Source organism: Bombina bombina, chromosome 2, assembly GCF_027579735.1.
Source record: "Bombina bombina isolate aBomBom1 chromosome 2, aBomBom1.pri, whole genome shotgun sequence".
NCBI lineage: Eukaryota > Metazoa > Chordata > Amphibia > Anura > Bombinatoridae > Bombina > Bombina bombina.
Window position 1 is genome coordinate 890,024,789 of NC_069500.1, and position 19,221 is coordinate 890,044,009.

Genomic DNA, 19,221 nt, shown 5'->3' on the forward strand with positions numbered 1-19,221 from the left:
AAATAAAAAAAAAGTACAGTAAAAACAATTTCATATCCAATTTCTGTGATTTTATAAATCTCTTACTACAGAAAGTCTGGGTTGCAAACCAAACTAAATTACTGACTTTCTGATATTTACTCTTTTATTTTGAGATAGAAAAACTGTGTCACTATCAACACGATTAAAGGGACAGTAAATTCAAAATTAAACTTTCATGATTAAGATAGAGAATTCAATTGAAAAAAAACTTTCAAGTTTACTTTCATTATCAAAATGTGCAAATTTTTTATATCCACACTTTTTGTGGAACCAGCTTCTACTGAGGATATGCAAATGCTCACTGTATATATGTATGTGCATTTGTGATTAGCTGATGGCTGTCACATGATACGGGGCAAATAAAATTGCATTAACTTTGACAGAAAACTATCTACTTATTTGCAAGTGTTATAGCATTGTCTTTTTATTATGCATTTGTTGCTTATGCAATCTATTGTATTTAAGTGTCCTTTAATCTTGAATATAGACAAACCTCTACTCTTAATTTTTCAAGACTCATTATCCTCAGGCATGGGTACCCCAGGGTTGGCGTAAAGCTGATGTGGTGCCAATCTTCAAAAAGGGAAGCAGGGATGATCCAGGAAGCTATAGACCAGTTAGTCTGACATCAATAGTGGGGAAGATATTTGAAGGGATTATATTGATGAGCATATTCATGTAAACAAGATTATGAATTCAAATCAGCATGGTTTCATGAGAAATAGATCATGTCAAACTAATCTATTTAGATTCTATGAGGAAGGAAGTAAAAGTATAGATAAAGGTGAATCAGTTGATGTGATATACTTAGATTTTGCAAAGGCATTTGATACAGTGCTACATGAGAGATGAATGCACAAAATTAAGGGACTGGGAATAGCTGAAAATGTTAGCTCATGGATAAATAACTGGATAAAAGATAGGGAGCAACGAGTAATAGTGAATGGATCATACTCAGATTGGACAAAGGTAATCAGTACTGGGCCCTGTTCTTTTTAATATTTTTATAAATGACTTGGAGCAAGGATTAAATAGAGACATCTCTATTTTTGCAGATGATACTAAGTTAAGTAAGGTCATTAGGTCAGAGCAGGATGAACTTTCATTACAAAGGGATCTGCAAAAATTAGAAGTATGGGCAGGTAAATGGAAAATGAGATTTAATTTGGGAAAATGCAAGGTTCTACATTTTGGAAGTAAAAATAAGCAGGCAACGTATTATTTAAATGGGACAAGACTTAGCCAAACAGAGGAGGAAAGGGATTTGGAAGTAGTAATAGATAACAAGCTAAAGATGGGTGCACAATGCAGGGCAGAGGCTTCAAAGGCTAATAAGATACTAGCATGTATTAAAAGAGGGATTGATTCAAGGGAGGAAAGCATAATTATGTCACTATATAAATCCCTGGTAAGACTCTCACCTTGAGTATGGAGTGCAATTCTGGGGACCGATCGAAAAAAAAGATATTACAGAACTAGAAAAAGTTCAGAGAAGGGCCACAAAGCTAATAAGAGCAATGGATAATTTAAGCTATGAGGAGAGGCTAGCCAAACTGGGTTTGTTTTCTTTAGAAAAAAGGCGCTTGAGAGGTGACATGATTACTTATATAAATATATTCAAGTCCTATATACAGAGATGGCAGAAGCTCTGTTTATTCCAAGAAAATTGTTTGTGACAAGAGGTCACAATTTAAGGCTGGAGAAAAAGGAGATTTAATCTCCTGCAACGGAAATTTTTTTTCACTGTAAGAGAAATAAAATTGTGAAACCCATTACCAAAGGAGGTAGTGAATGCCAATACCCTAGATACATGTAAAAATTGTTTGGATACATTTCTGTCTAGAAACAAAATTCATGGATATGATTGCTAGTATTAAATGGGTCACCTTTTAGTGAGATTATTTAAATTTAACTGGAGCTTTTTGTAAGTATTTTAGATTTTGTATAGGTTGAACTTGATGGACTTCGGTCTTTTTTCAACTTTATCTACTATGTTACTATGTATTGTATAGAAGGTTAAAATGTATTGTATTTAGAGTTAGATTATTGACTCTCCAGTATATAATTATTATGTCCCAGTTTTCTTATAACACTGGAGAATCTTGTATTGCTTGAATTTATGTTACTGCTCACCAGAGCTGCAGTGAGAATAACAGAGTGATCCTCAGTTTTTCTGTATACTTTTTCTTTTTTGTAATTATTTCATAGATTTTTCTTCATCCGCTAGTTCCAAGACATCAACGTGTTCTGCTCTTTTTCTTAGTTAAATTTCATTGGTTGTTCTGTGTACTTATCTGACTTCCACATTCTCTCTTTTCTGCCTTTATATATTGATCCCTTCTTTGGACGGAGTTGCCATTTGACATGCATGTGCTTGGCATTCACTTACCTGATTCCTTCCACTACTCATACACAGGGGTGGTCATTGATTTGTACAGCACTGGCCACTTAGATCTGTCAATCAACCACTTCCCCTCCCTCTGTTTATGAGTAATTAACTGGCAGCAGGCTGCCTGAGTCTCTTCTTCACTGTTCACTCTTAGATATAAAAGGTAATTTTTTGCTTTTCATTAGTAGATTCACAGAACTAATTAAAAGTACTATTAACTTTTGTAATTTTTATATTGAAAAATATTTTACTATTTTTTGTTACAACTGCTAAATGGAAATACCCCTTTGTTACAAGCTCTCACTTATATATCTTTTTCACACTACATGCATTGCTGATTTAGATTATCTTTAATTTTATACCACCTCATACGGTTATTCATAAATTATTTGATTTGAAAATAAAATGATCAGAACCAATAATACTGAAGTGTAGATGGCCTTGAGTGCTATCCCATTACCCTTCTATGGCCCTCTCAAGTCTGGTATTCGAGTCTACAAGAGAGTCTATATTCCTTTCCCACCTTCTTTGCCTCTTCCCCTGCATTTCTTACAAGAAGATTACCACAAGATGGTCCCTCCATAGCCCACTAACTTGTATAGCCTCCTTTTCTAACAAGCATCAAAGAAACATGCTTGCGCTAGGGAGCACCAATGACTGGAAAAGGGAGACAACACTGTGAAATAATAACACTGTTTATTGTAACCGTATACTAAACAAAGCCTTGATTATACATTCAGCAGTACTTATCTTTGGTAAGTGGCATACAAATAGTGTATAGGCAGGTAGTTGATAGCAAAAAAACATAATTTATGTAAGAACTTACCTGATAAATTCATTTCTTTCATATTAACAAGAGTCCATGAGCTAGTGACGTATGGGATATACATTCCTACCAGGAGGGGCAAAGTTTCCCAAACCTTAAAATGCCTATAAATACACCCCTCACCACACCCACAAATCAGTTTAACGAATAGCCAAGAAGTGGGGTGATAAGAAAAAGTGCGAAGCATATAAAATAAGGAATTGGAATAATTGTGCTTTATACAAAAAAATCATAACCACCACAAAAAAGGGTGGGCCTCATGGACTCTTGTTAATATGAAAGAAATGAATTTATCAGGTAAGTTCTTACATAAATTATGTTTTCTTTCATGTAATTAACAAGAGTCCATGAGCTAGTGACGTATGGGATAATGACTACCCAAGATGTGGATCTTTCCACACAAGAGTCACTAGAGAGGGAGGGATAAAATAAAGACAGCCAATTCCTGCTGAAAATAATCCACACCCAAAATAAAGTTTAACAAAAAACATAAGCAGAAGATTCAAACTGAAACCGCTGCCTGAAGAACTTTTCTACCAAAAACTGCTTCAGAAGAAGAAAATACATCAAAATGGTAGAATTTAGTAAAAGTATGCAAAGAAGACCAAGTTGCTGCTTTGCAGATCTGGTCAACCGAAGCTTCATTCCTAAACGCCCAGGAAGTAGATACTGACCTAGTAGAATGAGCTGTAATTCTTTGAGGCGGAGTTTTACCCGACTCAACATAGGCAAGATGAATTAAAGATTTCAACCAAGATGCCAAAGAAATGGCAGAAGCTTTCTGGCCTTTCCTAGAACCGGAAAAGATAACAAATAGACTAGAAGTCTTACGGAAAGATTTCGTAGCTTCAACATAATATTACAAAGCTCTAACAACATCCAAAGAATGCAATGATTTCTCCTTAGAATTCTTAGGATTAGGACATAATGAAGGAACCACAATTTCTCTACTAATGTTGTTGGAATTCACAACTTTAGGTAAAAATTCAAAAGAAGTTCGCAACACCGCCTTATCCTGATGAAAAATCAGAAAAGGAGACTCACATGAAAGAGCAGATAATTCAGAAACTCTTCTAGCAGAAGAGATAGCCAAAAGGAACAAAACTTTCCAAGAAAGTAATTTAATGTCCAATGAATGCATAGGTTCAAACGGAGGAGCTTGAAGAGCTCCCAGAACCAAATTCAAACTCCAAGGAGGAGAAATTGACTTAATGACAGGTTTTATACGAACCAAAGCTTGTACAAAACAATGAATATCAGGAAGAATAGCAATCTTTCTGTGAAAAAGAACAGAAAGAGCAGAGATTTGTCCTTTCAAAGAACTTGCGGACAAACCCTTATCCAAACCATCCTGAAGAAATTGTAAAATTCTCGGTATTCTAAAAGAATGCCAAGAAAAATGATGAGAAAGACACCAAGAAATATAAGTCTTCCAGACTCTATAATATATCTCTCGAGATACAGATTTACGAGCCTGTAACATAGTATTAATCACGGAATCAGAGAAACCTCTATGACCAAGAATCAAGCGTTCAATCTCCATACCTTTAAATTTAAGGATTTCAGATCCGGATGGAAAAAAAGGACCTTGTGACAGAAGGTCTGGTCTTAACGGAAGAGTCCATGGCTGGCAAGATGCCATCCGGACAAGATCCGCATACCAAAACCTGTGAGGCCATGCCGGAGCTATTAACAGAACAAACGAGCATTCCCTCAGAATCTTGGAGATTACTCTTGGAAGAAGAACTAGAGGCGGAAAGATATAGGCAGGATGATACTTCCAAGGAAGTGATAATGCATCCACTGCCTCCGCCTGAGGATCCCGGGATCTGGACAGATACCTGGGAAGTTTCTTGTTTAGATGAGAGGCCATCAGATCTATCTCTGGGAGCCCCCACAATTGAACAATCTGAAGAAATACCTCTGGGTGAAGAGACCATTCGCCCGGATGCAACGTTTGGCGACTGAGATAATCCGCTTCCCAATTGTCTACACCTGGGATATGAACCGCAGAGATTAGACAGGAGCTGGATTCCGCCCAAACCAAAATTCGAGATACTTCTTTCATAGCCAGAGGACTGTGAGTCCCTCCTTGATGATTGATGTATGCCACAGTTGTGACATTGTCTGTCTGAAAACAAATGAACGATTCTCTCTTCAGAAGAGGCCAAAACTGAAGAGCTCTGAAAATTGCACGGAGTTCCAAAATATTGATCGGTAATCTCACCTCCTGAGATTCCCAAACTCCTTGTGCCGTCAGAGATCCCCACACAGCTCCCCAACCTGTGAGACTTGCATCTGTTGAAATTACAGTCCAGGTCGGAAGAACAAAAGAAGCCCCCTGAATTAAACGATGGTGATCTGTCCACCACGTTAGAGATATCTTCGTGTAATCCCTGCACCATTGGTTCAGCATACAGAGCTGAAGAGGTCGCATGTGAAAACGAGCAAAGGGGATCGCGTCCGATGCAGCAGTCATAAGACCTAGAATTTCCATGCATAAGGCTACCGAAGGGAATGATTGTGACTGAAGGTTTCGACAAGCTGTAATCAATTATAGACGTCTCTTGTCTGTTAAAGACAGAGTCATGGACACTGAATCTATCTGGAAACCCAGAAAGGTTACCCTTGTTTGAGGAATCAAAGAACTTTTTAGTAAATTGATCCTCCAACCATGATCTTGAAGAAACAACACAAGTCGATTCGTATGAGACTCTGCTAAATGTAAAGACGGAGCAAGTACCAAGATATCGTCCAAATAAGGAAATACCACAATACCCTGTTCTCTGATTACAGACAGAAGGGCACCGAGAATCTTTGTGAAAATTCTTGGAGCTGTAGCAAGGCCAAACGGTAGAGCCACAAATTGGTAATGCTTGTCTAGAAAAGAGAATCTCAGGAACTGATAATGATCTGGATGAATCGGAATATGCAGATATGCATCCTGTAAATCTATTGTGGACATATAATTCCCTTGCTGAACAAAAGGCAATATAGTCCTTACAGTTACCATCTTGAACGTTGGTATCCTTACATAGCGATTCAATAATTTTAGATCCAGAACTGGTCTGAAGGAATTCTCCTTCTTTGGTACAATGAAGAGATTTGAATAAAACCCCATCCCCTGTTCCGGAACTGGAACTGGCATAATTACTCCAGCCAACTCTAGATCTGAAACACAATTCAGAAATGCTTGAGCTTTCACTGGATTTACTGGGACATGGGAAAGAAAAAATCTCTTTGCAGGAGGTCTCATCTTGAAACCAATTCTGTACCCTTCTGAAACAATGTTCTGAATCCAAAGATTGCGAACAGAATTGATCCAAATTTCTTTGAAAAAACGTAACCTGCCCCCTACCAGCGGAACTGGAATGAGGGCCGTACCTTCATGTGAACTTAGAAGCAGGCTTTGCCTTTCTAGCAGGCTTGGATTTATTCCAGACTGGAGATGGTTTCCAAACTGAAACTGCTCCTGAGGACGAAGGATCAGGCTTTTGTTCTTTGTTGAAACGAAAGGATCGAAAACGATTGATAGCCCTGTTTTTACCTTTAGACTTTTTATCCTGTGGTAAAAAAGTTCCTTTCCCACCAGTAACAGTTGAAATAATAGAATCCAACTGAGAACCAAATAATTTGTTTCCCTGGAAAGAAATGGAAAGTAGAGTTGATTTAGAAGCCATATCAGCATTCCAAGTCTTAAGCCATAAAGCTCTTCTGGCTAAGATAGCCAGAGACATAAATCTAACATCAACTCTAATAATATCAAAAATGGCATCACAGATGAAATTATTAGCATGCTGGAGAAGAATAATAATATCATGAGAATCACGATTTGTTACTTGTTGCGCTAGAGTTTCCAACCAAAAAGTTGAAGCTGCAGCAACATCAGCCAATGATATAGCAGGTCTAAGAAGATTACCTGAACATAGATAAGCTTTTCTTAGAAAAGATTCAATTTTTCTATCTAAAGGATCCTTAAACGAGGTACCATCTGATGTAGGAATGGTAGTACGTTTAGCAAGGGTAGAAATAGCCCCATCAACTTTAGGGATTTTGTCCCAAAATTCTAACCTGTCAGGCGGAACAGGATATAATTGCTTAAAACGTTTAGAAGGAGTAAATGAATTACCCAATCTATCCCATTCCTTAGCAATTACTGCAGAAATAGCATTAGGAACAGGAAAGACTTCTGGAATAACCGCAGGAGCTTTAAAAACCTTATCTAAACGTATAGAATTAGTATCAAGAGGACTAGAATCCTCTATTTCTAAAGCAATTAGTACTTCTTTAAGTAAAGAGCGAATAAATTCCATCTTAAATAAATATGAAGATTTATCAGCATCAATCTCTGAGACAGAATCCTCTGAACCAGAAGAGTCCAAAGAATCAGAATGATGGTGTTCATTTAAAAATTCATCTGTAGAAAGAGAAGATTTAAAAGACTTTTTACGTTTACTAGAAGGAGAAATAACAGACAAAGCCTTCTTTATGGATTCAGAAACAAAATCTCTTATGTTATCAGGAACATTCTGCACCTTAGATGTTGAGGGAACTGCAACAGGCAATGGTACATCACTAAAGGAAATATTATCTGCATTAACAAGTTTGTCATGACATTTAATACAAACAACAGCTGGAGGAATAGCTACCAAAAGTTTACAGCAGATACACTTAGCTTTGGTAGATCCAGCAGGCAGAGGTTTTCCTGTAGTATCTTCTGGCTCAGATGCAACGTGAGACATCTTGCAATATGTAAGAGAAAAAACAACATATAAAGCAAAATAGATCAAATTCCTTATAAGACAGTTTCAGGAATGGGAAAAAAATGCCAAACATCAAGCTTCTAGCAACCAGAAGCAAATGAAAAATGAGACTGAAATAATGTGGAGACAAAAGCGACGCCCATATTTTTTGGCGCCAAAAAAGACGCCCACATTATTTGGCGCCTAAATGCTTTTTTGCGCCAAAAATGACGCAACATCCGGAACGCCGACATTTTTGGCGCAAAATAACGTCAAAAAATGACGCAACTTCCGGCGACACGTATGACGCCGGAAACGGAAATGAATTTTTGCGCCAAAAAAGTCCGCGCCAAAAATGACGCAATAAAATGAAGCATTTTCAGCCCCCGCGAGCCTAACAGCCCACAGGGAAAAAGTCAAATTTTTGAGGTAAGAAAAAATATGATAATTAAAGCATAATCCCAAATATGAAACTGACTGTCTGGAAATAAGGAAAGTTGAACATTCTGAGTCAAGGCAAATAAATGTTTGAATACATATATTTAGAACTTTATAAATAAAGTGCCCAACCATAGCTTAGAGTGTCACAGAAAATAAGACTTACTTACCCCAGGACACTCATCTACATGTTTGTAGAAAGCCAAACCAGTACTGAAACGAGAATCAGTAGAGGAAATGGTAAATATAAGAGTATATCGTCGATCTGAAAAGGGAGGTAAGAGATGAATCTCTACGACCGATAACAGAGAACCTTATGAAATAGACCCCGTAGAAGGAGATCACTGCATTCAATAGGCAATACTCTCCTCACATCCCTCTGACATTCACTGCACGCTGAGAGGAAAACCGGGCTCCAACTTGCTGCGGAGCGCATATCAACGTAGAATCTAGCACAAACTTACTTCACCACCTCCCTTGGAGGCAAAGTTTGTAAAAACTGATTTGTGGGTGTGGTGAGGGGTGTATTTATAGGCATTTTAAGGTTTGGGAAACTTTGCCCCTCCTGGTAGGAATGTATATCCCATACGTCACTAGCTCATGGACTCTTGTTAATTACATGAAAGAAAACGCCAGTTACGCTGAGGGAGCCCCATGATCGATGTGAGATGTAGGAGCAAGATGTGAACTCCACTGGAATAGGACACAACTCTATTTCTACAGATGCTGTGTACAAGTTGATGTTCACTAAAAGTGTCCAAAAATCCCCTTATAAACTGTAATAGTTATATTGCGCTTCAGCAGGTGCTGGCTTAGCTCACTCCACTCGCATTTTAATAAACAAATGTATGTAGGTCATTTGAGGTTTGGTAAACTTCGCCCCCTCATGGTAGGAATGTATATCCCATCAGTAACTAGCTCGTGGACTCTTGCTACCTATATGAAAAAAATATATTTTGATAAGTGTCATTTTATATTTTTTAATAGTTAATTCTTGATCCCTAAGTTTTATCTTCTGCCCTCTGTGATATAGTGGTTAAATGAAACATTTTAAAATGCCTCTAGATAAGTACCCTAGGCTAGGGCACTGGTTTTCCAACCTGTCCTCAGGCCTCCCCAACAGGCCAGGTTTTCAGGATTACCTTGGATGAGAGCAGGTAAAATAACCATGCTTACTAAACGGCTGATTATTTCACCTGTGAAATATTCACAGATAACCTCAAATTGTGGCCTGTTTGGGAGGTCTGAAAACCAGTACCCTAGGTAATTTCTACAAATATATACTTTTGTGCAGCAGTTTTGGATCGGTTGGCTGCTATTAAGTTTACCCTCCTCCAAGCATAGCAAATTTTGCAAACTTAAGTGAACCCATACATAGTTTTTTTAATAGACTAACATGGCTCTCTTGCGATACCCTATATGGGTATATAAGATAACAATAAATTCTCTACTTCCTCATGCCCATCAATCACATTAACAATAATTTTTTTTAATGAATGAATTATTCCTTCTTTTACAAAATTGTTTGGCCTCTTAAAGGGGCATAAACCCACTTTTTTCTTTCATTATATCTTAACTAGAGCACAGGTGAAATAATCAGCTGATCAGTAACCATGGTTACTATCCTGCTCTCACCCTTTCAGCTGATTATTTCAGCTGATTATTTCACCTGTGCTCTAGTTAAAATGCAATGAAAATCTGGCCTGTTAAGGGTCCTGAGGACTGGAGTTGAGAAACAGATTTAAAGCATACAATTTTAAACAAAATTCAAATTTACTTTATCTTGATTTGTTCTCTTGCTATCCTTTGTTGAAAAGCATACATCAGAAGAAGCAATGGAGCACTGGGAGATAGCTGCTGATTGGTGGCTGCACGTATATGACTTGTCATTGGCACACCTGGTTTGTTCAGCTAAATCACAGTAGTGCATTGCTGCTCCTTCAACAAAAGATCTAAGAGAATAAAGAAAAATTGTTAATAGAAGTAAATCAGAGAGTTGTTTAAAACTGTATGCCCCTTTAAAGCCCAGCATGTTGCAATGTATGGTTAAAATAAATATTTAAAGAATCCTGTGATTAGTAATTCTCCAAGCATTTTTCCAGTTTTAACTCAGACTTCAAAATTCTTATCACATGGAAGACCAGCTTGAGACCCCATTCTATATTATTCCTGGTTTTGTCTGATCCCTATTGCTCTTCTGTGTCTCAACTATGAATAGTGACACCAAAAATACAAAGTCCACACCAGACAACCTTTATTTTGGGTTTTGCTTCATACAAAAAATGCTCACATAGTAAATACCCATATATGGTCAGCATGCAGTATGGAGGAGGCACAGCAGCCAATGTCCCATTGTAGGGCTGATCAGTTAAGCAGGAAAAGTGGGTAGTTCTGAACAAAGATGAAGTGCCCTCTTAATGTCTACAAAATAAATGTTGCTATCTCTATAGTGAAATATAAAGATTTAGCAACACTTAGCAGAAAATGAATAACCTCACGCCTGCCGGATATTCTTCATTGTGCCATCTGAGCCTCCATGGCTTGTGCTGTCCACTCTGGTGCCGTTTGGGTGATCTTCTCCAAAAGGTTATTAACTTGGAAACATAATGACTGAATCTGTTTATCCCATGTTGGTAAAGCCTCCCTCGCTGTGCAGAAAAAACAAACGAACAAACTGTCAGACAGCAATAAAATCAGAAACATTGCTGCATTTGAGTTCCCTGATGTGTTGTTTTTAGTGCCTGTACCTCAAATATATATGGTCATTGACTAAGGGCTCGATTATCAATCAAAGGCGTACATATTCGTCGTTGTCCACCCCAGCTCTCCTCTGGGGGGCAGTAATCTGCTGCCAGAATTTAACATTGCATGCGAGCGCTATGCCGCCCCCTGCCCGGGCACAGCCAATCACCTACAGGCAGGAACGGTCAATCTACCCAATCGGACAAGACCGGGTGGAGAAGATTGTAGGAAACAGCGGTCTAATGACCACTGCATGATAAATCGTGAATGCAGGTTCTCTTGTGAGAACCTGCAGTCATAGGGAGGTGAAGGGCTGCATGATAAATCGTGAATGCAGGTTCTCTTGTGAGAACCTGCAGTCATAGGGAGGTGAAGGGCTGCATGATAAATCGTGAATGCAGGTTCTCTTGTGAGAACCTGCAGTCATAGGGAGGTGAAGGGCTGCATGATAAATCGTGAATGCAGGTTCTCTTGTGAGAACCTGCAGTCAGAACCTGCAGTCATAGGGAGGTGAAGGGCTGCATGATAAATCGTGAATGCAGGTTCTCTTGTGAGAACCTGCAGTCATAGGGAGGTGAAGGGCTTGATTAATCGAGCCCTAAATATGGCTGTAGTAATGAAAATACAGAATGCCTATTAGTAGACTCTGATAATCAGTTTACTAATAGGTATACTACTACTCAGAGAAACGCCTCTTGTTTTATTGTGTAAAATTGTGCATGTCTCAAGCCAAAAAGCTAATTCTGTAACCTGGAAATCAAATAGCTACTTTATGCAATTTGCAGCATTGTGCAACCTAGGTTACTTACGTTGCATTTCTATTCTAGGAAGAGAAGACAATACTGTGGCCCACGCATAAAAAAAAGTTAGTCATCAATCCTATAAAACTACATTGCGTTCATAGATACGCTACTCGTTTTTTCTTTTAAACACACCCGATTAGGGATTTGTAGATATTGAGATCACAGTTATACTTACTTTCAAAATGAACAATGCCATCAATTTGGTCAATGAATCCATTCATCCGGCCCTCTGTGATCATTTGGGAAGCTATTTTTTCAGCCTGTGGATAGAAGAATCATACAGATATTAATACAAAAAACAAACACTCAATTAAAGGCATATGAAACCGAAGATTTTCTTTCATGATTCAGCTATAGCATGCAATTTAAACAACATTCTAATTTACTTCTATTATCTTTTTATTTTACCCAAGTACAAAATATATTATCTATTAACTCAATTTATTTTGTTCACTTGGTATCTTTTGTTGAAAAGCAGGGACGTAAGCTCAGCAGTGTGCACGTGTCTGAGACACTATATGGCAACAGTTTTGCAAGAATGTTATCCATTTGCAAGAGCCCTAGACAACAGCAATATTTCCAGCCATGTAGTTCTCCAAACACCTACCTAGGTATCGCTTCAACAAAGAATACTATGGAAACAAAGCAAATTTAATAAAAAGTAGTACATTGGAAACTTTTTTAAACATTGTATGCTCTGTCTGAATCACAATTTTTTTTTTGGACTTCATATCCCTTTAAGAGTTTATAAAAGGGCATATTTATGAAATTAGCAAACTTAAAGGGACACTGAACCCAATTTTTTCTTCATGATTGAGAGAGCATGACATTTTAAGCAACTTTCTAATTTACTCCTATTATCAATTTTTCTTCGTTCTCTTGCTATCTTTATTTGAAAAGCAGGAATGTAAATCTTAGCAGCCAGCCCATTTTAGATTCAGCATTATGGATAGCGCTTGCTTATTGGAGGTTTACATTTACCCACCAATAAGCAAGCATAACCCAGCTTCTCTACCAAAAATGGGCCGGCTCCTATGCATCACATTTCTGCTTTTTAAATAAAGCTAGCAAGAGAACAAAGAAAAATTGATAATAGGAGTAAATTCGAAAGTTGCATGCTCTATCTGAATCATGAAAAAAAAAAATGTTGGGCTTAGTGTCCCTTTAATCAATTAGATGCCACCACAATTAAGTAAAATGATCCCAAAGACTTTTCCCACTTAAGTTATCCTCTTTTCATTTATCTGTATTTTCTCCCCTCTATTTACTCTGTAGTTTTACTTGCGGGTTCACAGATGTGCTATATCATATACACTGCAGACCAGATGTGTGGCAAAAGGCAACCCTTAATCCAAAGATCCTTGTACAATCAGCATTGTTTTGTATAGTAGTCAGTGTTTCTGAACCGCGGTCCTCAAGTACCCTCAACGGGCCAGGATTTCATTATAGCTGAACTAGGCATAGGTGAAATAATTAGCGGATCAGTAACTATGGTTACTAAGCTGCTCTCACCCATCAGCTGATTATTTCACCTGTCCTCTAGTTCTTGGCCTGTTCGCGGTTGAGAAACACTGCTCTACGTGACCTATATTTGAGGTTTTATGCATTGCTCCTTTTTACCTTGGTTATCTGAATTATTGTTTAATTCTTCAAGGAAAAAAAAAAAGATCATGAAAAGAACATTTAAACACCTTAACTACATTTCTTTATAGTATTGTTTTGAGGATACAACAGTTTAAGGCATAAACAGTTTAGACATAAAACCCAAAACATTTTTTTTCAAATAGAGCATGACATTTTAAACAACTTTCCAATTTACTTCTATTGTCAGTTTTGCTTCATTCTCTTGGTATCCTTTATTGAAGGAGCAGCAATGCACTTCTGGGAGCTAGCTGAACACATTGGTAAGCCAATGACAAGAGGTATATTTGTGCCGCCACCAAACAGCAGCTAGCTGAGGTAAGTTCCTGAGCCTACCTAAGTATGCTTTTCAACAAAAAATACAAAAAGAACAAAGCAAATGAGATCATAGAAATACATTGGAAAGTTGTTTAAAAGTTGTTTAAAATTGTATGCTCTATCTGAATCATCAAAGAAAAATTTTGGGTTTCATGTCCCTTTTATAAAGATAGATAGTGCAATTTTCTTTTACATTCTCCTCCTACATACGGGTTTTGTAATGCAGCCTGGTTTCCAAGTGTTGTGTTGGTTGCTAGATTCTGAAGAAATTTGTCGAGCTCTGTTTAAAAGGGAAATTAAACAACTCTTGCTTTTTTGTTAAAAATTGTTCTTGTCCAACCCACCCTAGAAAAGCCGAAATCTGAATTTTGTGATGTAGGTTTTCTTCGAAATGCTGAAAATCAATACCCGACTTAGGCAATTTGCAGCATCTGAAGAAAATCTCTGTCACAGAATTTGCTTTTTGGCCACTCAAGGGAGTTTGGAACTAGTCGAAGAAAATTGTAAATGCCCTTTAATCCTTTTTTAATTGATTTCTGTTATTTTATTGCCAGCTACAGATTGCTGATCTACTGTCTAAGCGCATTATATATATTGTCACCTATAGATTATTACCTGGATTTTATAATGTACTATAGAATACAACTGTCACTTTAAGAGATTGTGATAAGTATTGAAAAGGTTAATTAAATTGACTATTTAATGGGTATAGGGACACAGCTGTGTATCCCTGACGATGTGCCGGACAGGCAGGTAACGTGTTGGAAGAGCAGCTGAATGTTGGATTTAAAAATGATTCAATAAATGTTGAACTTTTAAACTTTAAAATTTTGCACAGACTGTCGCCAATATTGAATTGTGAATTATAGATCATTATCTACTTTATATAACACCTTAACCTAATAAGTATTGAGCTCTTATCAGGGTTGTTTATAGCGCAGGTCTTGCAGATGTCAGGAAGGCCGCGCTATATCCGCAAGCCTCCGGAAATGAGGCATGCAGTACTAGCACAGTTTCCCCTTAATGACCATGCAACGTAAACGGTACGTTGGTTGTTAAAGTGAAAGTAAATTTCAGCCCTTTACAACACATCCAAGTATTGTATACATTCCAAATAGTAAGATCACTATATATATATATATATTTTTTTTTAATTCTGTGAATTTTGACTTTTAATTTAAATTTTATTTCTCCTACCGTTATCCGTCATGCTCCGCCCATCTTAGACTTCCTATGTTTGTGTTTTGACGTATAGATCGGTCCCACCCGCTCTATACGTATGTCAAATGCAGGTTCACAAGCAAAGAACGCATTGCGCATGCGCGAATCGTAGATCTTCCCGTCAATGCGCATGCGATTCTGTGATGAGCCTGTTTACAACTCGGCTGTTCTAAAACAAAAGGTGTGCGCATGCGCAAATCGTGAACGCGTGTCCTACACAATGAGCACAAAAAAGATTTGCCGCATGCGCAATTGAACACATAGACAGATGACGTTGGCTCGCGGCCACCTAATTGCCAGAAAGTCAATTGGTTGATCGATAAACGTGATCAGGAAGTAAAATGAGAGGAAAAAAACGGGTTGAATTGTAAGTTGTAAAATATCGAGTTTATTTGCGGCGAAAATGGCATTTACATGCAAATTTGTAAAAACTCATGACTGAAACTCCTATTTTTTTTAAATGAACTGTGTAACCGAGGAGAGCGGACCACATAACTTTACTTTCACTTTAAGAGGTTAAAAGCTAATCAGTTTTCTTTTTTCCCCCCCTTAATTTTATTAAATTAAGTCATAAAACAGGTATCCATCAATATACCTAATCCGTTTTATTTCTAATATAGAAACCTGTAGATTGCTGATCTGCTGACTAAGTATATTACATACTTTCACCTATAGATTAACACCTACATTTAATCAGAAAATGTTTATTTAAAAAAGGCTAATTGTTTTATTGCCAATTATAGCTTGCTAAACTACTACTGTCTAAGCATATTGTATTTTCACCTTTAGATCATTACCTCCTACATTATATCAGAAAGAGCTTTTTTTAATAGCAAATCTAGTTTATTTCTAATATTACAGCCTATAGATAGGGGATGTACTGACTAAGCATATATTATGAAGTTTTACCTTTTGATTATTAAAACATATCAGAAAACATAACTTCTGCTTACCTGATAAATTATTTTCTTTCTTGGCAGTGAGAGTCCACAAATTAATTCATTACCTATAGGAAATACTTCACCTGGCCACCAGGAGGAGGCAAATACACCCCAAACAAAGCATCAATATCCCTCCCACTTTCCCTACCCTCTCAGTAGTTCAAGGCGAGGATAAGGAAAAGTAGAGAGATAAAAAGGGGTACAGAGGTGCCAAAACACTGCTGCCACTATGCAATTTTAGGGCAGGGGTGCGTGGACTCTTACTGCCAAGAAAGAAATGAATTTATCAGGTAAGCATAAATTAAGTTTTCTTTCTAATGGCAGTGAGAGTCCACAAATTTATTCATTACCTATGGGAAACTTATACCCAAGCTGTGGAGGACACAAAATGAATAGGGAGGGAAAGGTGGGGAAGGCAGCCCTAAGAACTAGGCACCACCGCTTGAATAACCTCTCTCCCAAAAGATGCCTCTGCTGAGGCAAAACAATCAAATATGTAACATTTTGTGAAAGTATGCAATGAGGACCAAGTAGCAGCCTTACAAATCTGTTCAACTGATGCCTCATTTTTGAAGGCCTAGGAAGAAGACACTGCACGGGTAGAATGTGCCGTAATTTGTAAAGGAGGCTGCTGGCCTGTTTTTATATACACCATGCAAATCAAACTTCTGAACCAGAAGGATAGAGTAATAGCAGTGGCCTTCTGACCTGTGCACTTACCAGAATGCAAGACAAATAAGGAAGATGAATGACAAAATTCCTTGGTAGCATGAAGGTAGAACTTTAAAGATCTAACCACATCTAAATTATCTAACAACCTCTCCTTAGTGGAAGAAGGATTGGGACAGAGACGGAACAACGATTTCCTGATTAATATTGTAAGTTGAAACAACCTTAGGTAAAAAAAAAAACAGAATTTATACTTACCTGATAAATTACTTTCTCTTGCGGTGTATCCAGTCCACGGATTCATCCTTACTTGTGGGATATTCTCCTTCCCTACAGGAAGTGGCAAAGAGAGCACACAGCAGAGCTGTCCATATAGCTCCCCCCCTAGCTCCACCCCCCAGTCATTCGACCAAAGGTTAAGAAGCCAAAGGAGAAACCATAGGGTGCAGTGGTGACTGTAGTTTAAACAAAAAAAATTTATTTATTTTTTCTTTACCTGACTTAATTGCCAGGGCGGGCCGTGGACTGGATACACCGCAAGAGAAAGTAATTTATCAGGCAAGTATAAATTCTGTCTTCTCTTGCAAGGTGTATCCAGTCCACGGATTCATCCTTACTTGTGGGATACCAATACCAAAGCTTTAGGACACGGATGAAGGGAGGGAACAAGACAGGTACCTTAAACGGAAGGCACCACTGCTTGCAAAACCTTACTCCCAAAAATAGCCTCAGAAGAAGCAAAAAGTATCGAATTTGTAAAATTTGGCAAAAGTATGCAGTGAAGACCAAGTCGCTGCCTTACAAATCTGTTCCACAGAAGCCTCATTTTTGAAAACCCATGTGGAAGCCACTGCTCTGGTAGAATGAGCAGTAATTCTTTCAGGAAGCTGCTGGCCAGCAGTCTCATAGGCCAAACGGATGATGCTTTCAGCCAAAAGGAAAGAGGTAGCAGTCGCTTTCTGACCTCTCCTCTTACCAGAATAGATAACAAACAAAGAAGATGTTTGTCTGAAATCCTTAGTTGCTTGTAAATAGAACTTTAAAGCACGAACTACATCAAGATTATGCAAAAGACGGTCCTTCTTCGAGATGGGTTAGGACACAGAGAAGGAACAACTATTTCCTGGTTAATATTCTTGTTAGAAGCAACTTTAGGAAGAAAACCAGGTTTGGTACGCAAAACTACCTTATCTGCATGGAACACCAGATAAGGTGAATCACACTGTAAGGCAGATAATTCTGAGACTCTTCGAGCAGACGAGATAGCTACCAAAAACAAAACTTTCCAAGATAACAACTTAATATCTATGGAATGTAAAGGTTCAAACGGAACCCCTTAAAGAACTGAAAGAACTAGCTTTAGAGTCCATGGCGGAGCCACAGGTTTATAGACAGGCTTGATTCTGACTAAAGCCTGTGCAAACGCTTTAACGTCCGGTACCTCTGCCAGACGCTTGTGCAAAAGGATAGACAGAGCAGATATCTGTCCCTTTAAAGAACTAGCCGACAATCCCTTCTCCAAACCGTCTTGGAGAAAAGACAATATCCTGGGAATCCTAATCTTACTCCATGAGTGACCCTTGGATTCACACCAACAAAGATATTTCCACCATATCTTATGGTAGACTTTCCTGGTGACAGGCTTTCTAGCCTGGATCAGAGTATCTAAAACACGCTTTGAAAGAATTAAGCGTTCAATCTCCAAGCAGTCAGTATTGAAACTAGATTTGGATGCTTGAACGGACCCTGTATTAGAAGGTCCTGCCTCATTGGCAGTGTCCATGGTGGGACAGATGACATGTCCACTATGTCTGCATACCAAGTCCTGCGTGGCCACGCAGGCGCTATCAAAATCACTGACGCCTTCTCCTGCTTGATTCTGGCGATCAGACGAGGGAGAAGAGGAAACGGTGGGAAAACATAAGCCAGATTGAAGGACAAAGGCGCTACTAGATCTATCAATGCCGCCTTGGGGTCCCGGGACCTGGATCCGTAGAGAGGAAGCTTGGTGTTCTGACGGGACGCCATCAGGTCCAACTCTGGAATGCCCCATAGCTGAGTCAGCTGGGCAAATACCTCCGGGTGGAATTCCCACTCCCCCGGGTGAAAAGTCTGACGACTTAGAAAATCCGCCTCCCAGTTGTCTACACCTGGGATGTGAATTGCTGAGAGATGGCAGGAGTGGGCCTCCGCCCACCTGAATATTTTGGTTACTTCCCTCATCGCTAGAGAACTCTTTGTTCCCCCCTGATGATTCATGTAAGCTACAGTCATAATGTTGTCCGACTAAAATCTTATGAATTTGGCCGCAGCTAGGTGAGGCCATGCCTGAAGCACGTTGAATATCGCCCTCAGTTTGAGCTACAGATGGCCGAGGAATGGAATGAAGAACTCGGCAAGTAGTTAAAAGTTTCAACTTTCTGACCTCCGTCAGAAATATTTTCATTTCTACCGAATTTATTGGTGTTCC

The 19,221-nt window shown here is 38.4% G+C and overlaps 1 protein-coding gene across 2 annotated transcripts in view; it reads right to left on the reverse strand.

Moving 5' to 3' along the window:
- Window positions 1-10,653: 10,653 nt before the first annotated feature.
- COPS4 (COP9 signalosome subunit 4) overlaps window positions 10,654-19,221 on the reverse strand; it is a 69,381-nt gene continuing 60,813 nt past the window's right edge. For both annotated transcript variants that reach the window (XM_053703240.1, XM_053703239.1), the window contains 2 exons: window positions 12,137-12,221; window positions 10,654-11,064 (listed from right to left, as the gene is read on the reverse strand). In XM_053703240.1, the coding sequence (XP_053559215.1) occupies window positions 10,931-11,064; window positions 12,137-12,221 (219 nt within the window). In that variant the 3' untranslated portion in view covers window positions 10,654-10,930. The remainder of the gene's footprint in view (window positions 11,065-12,136; window positions 12,222-19,221) is intronic.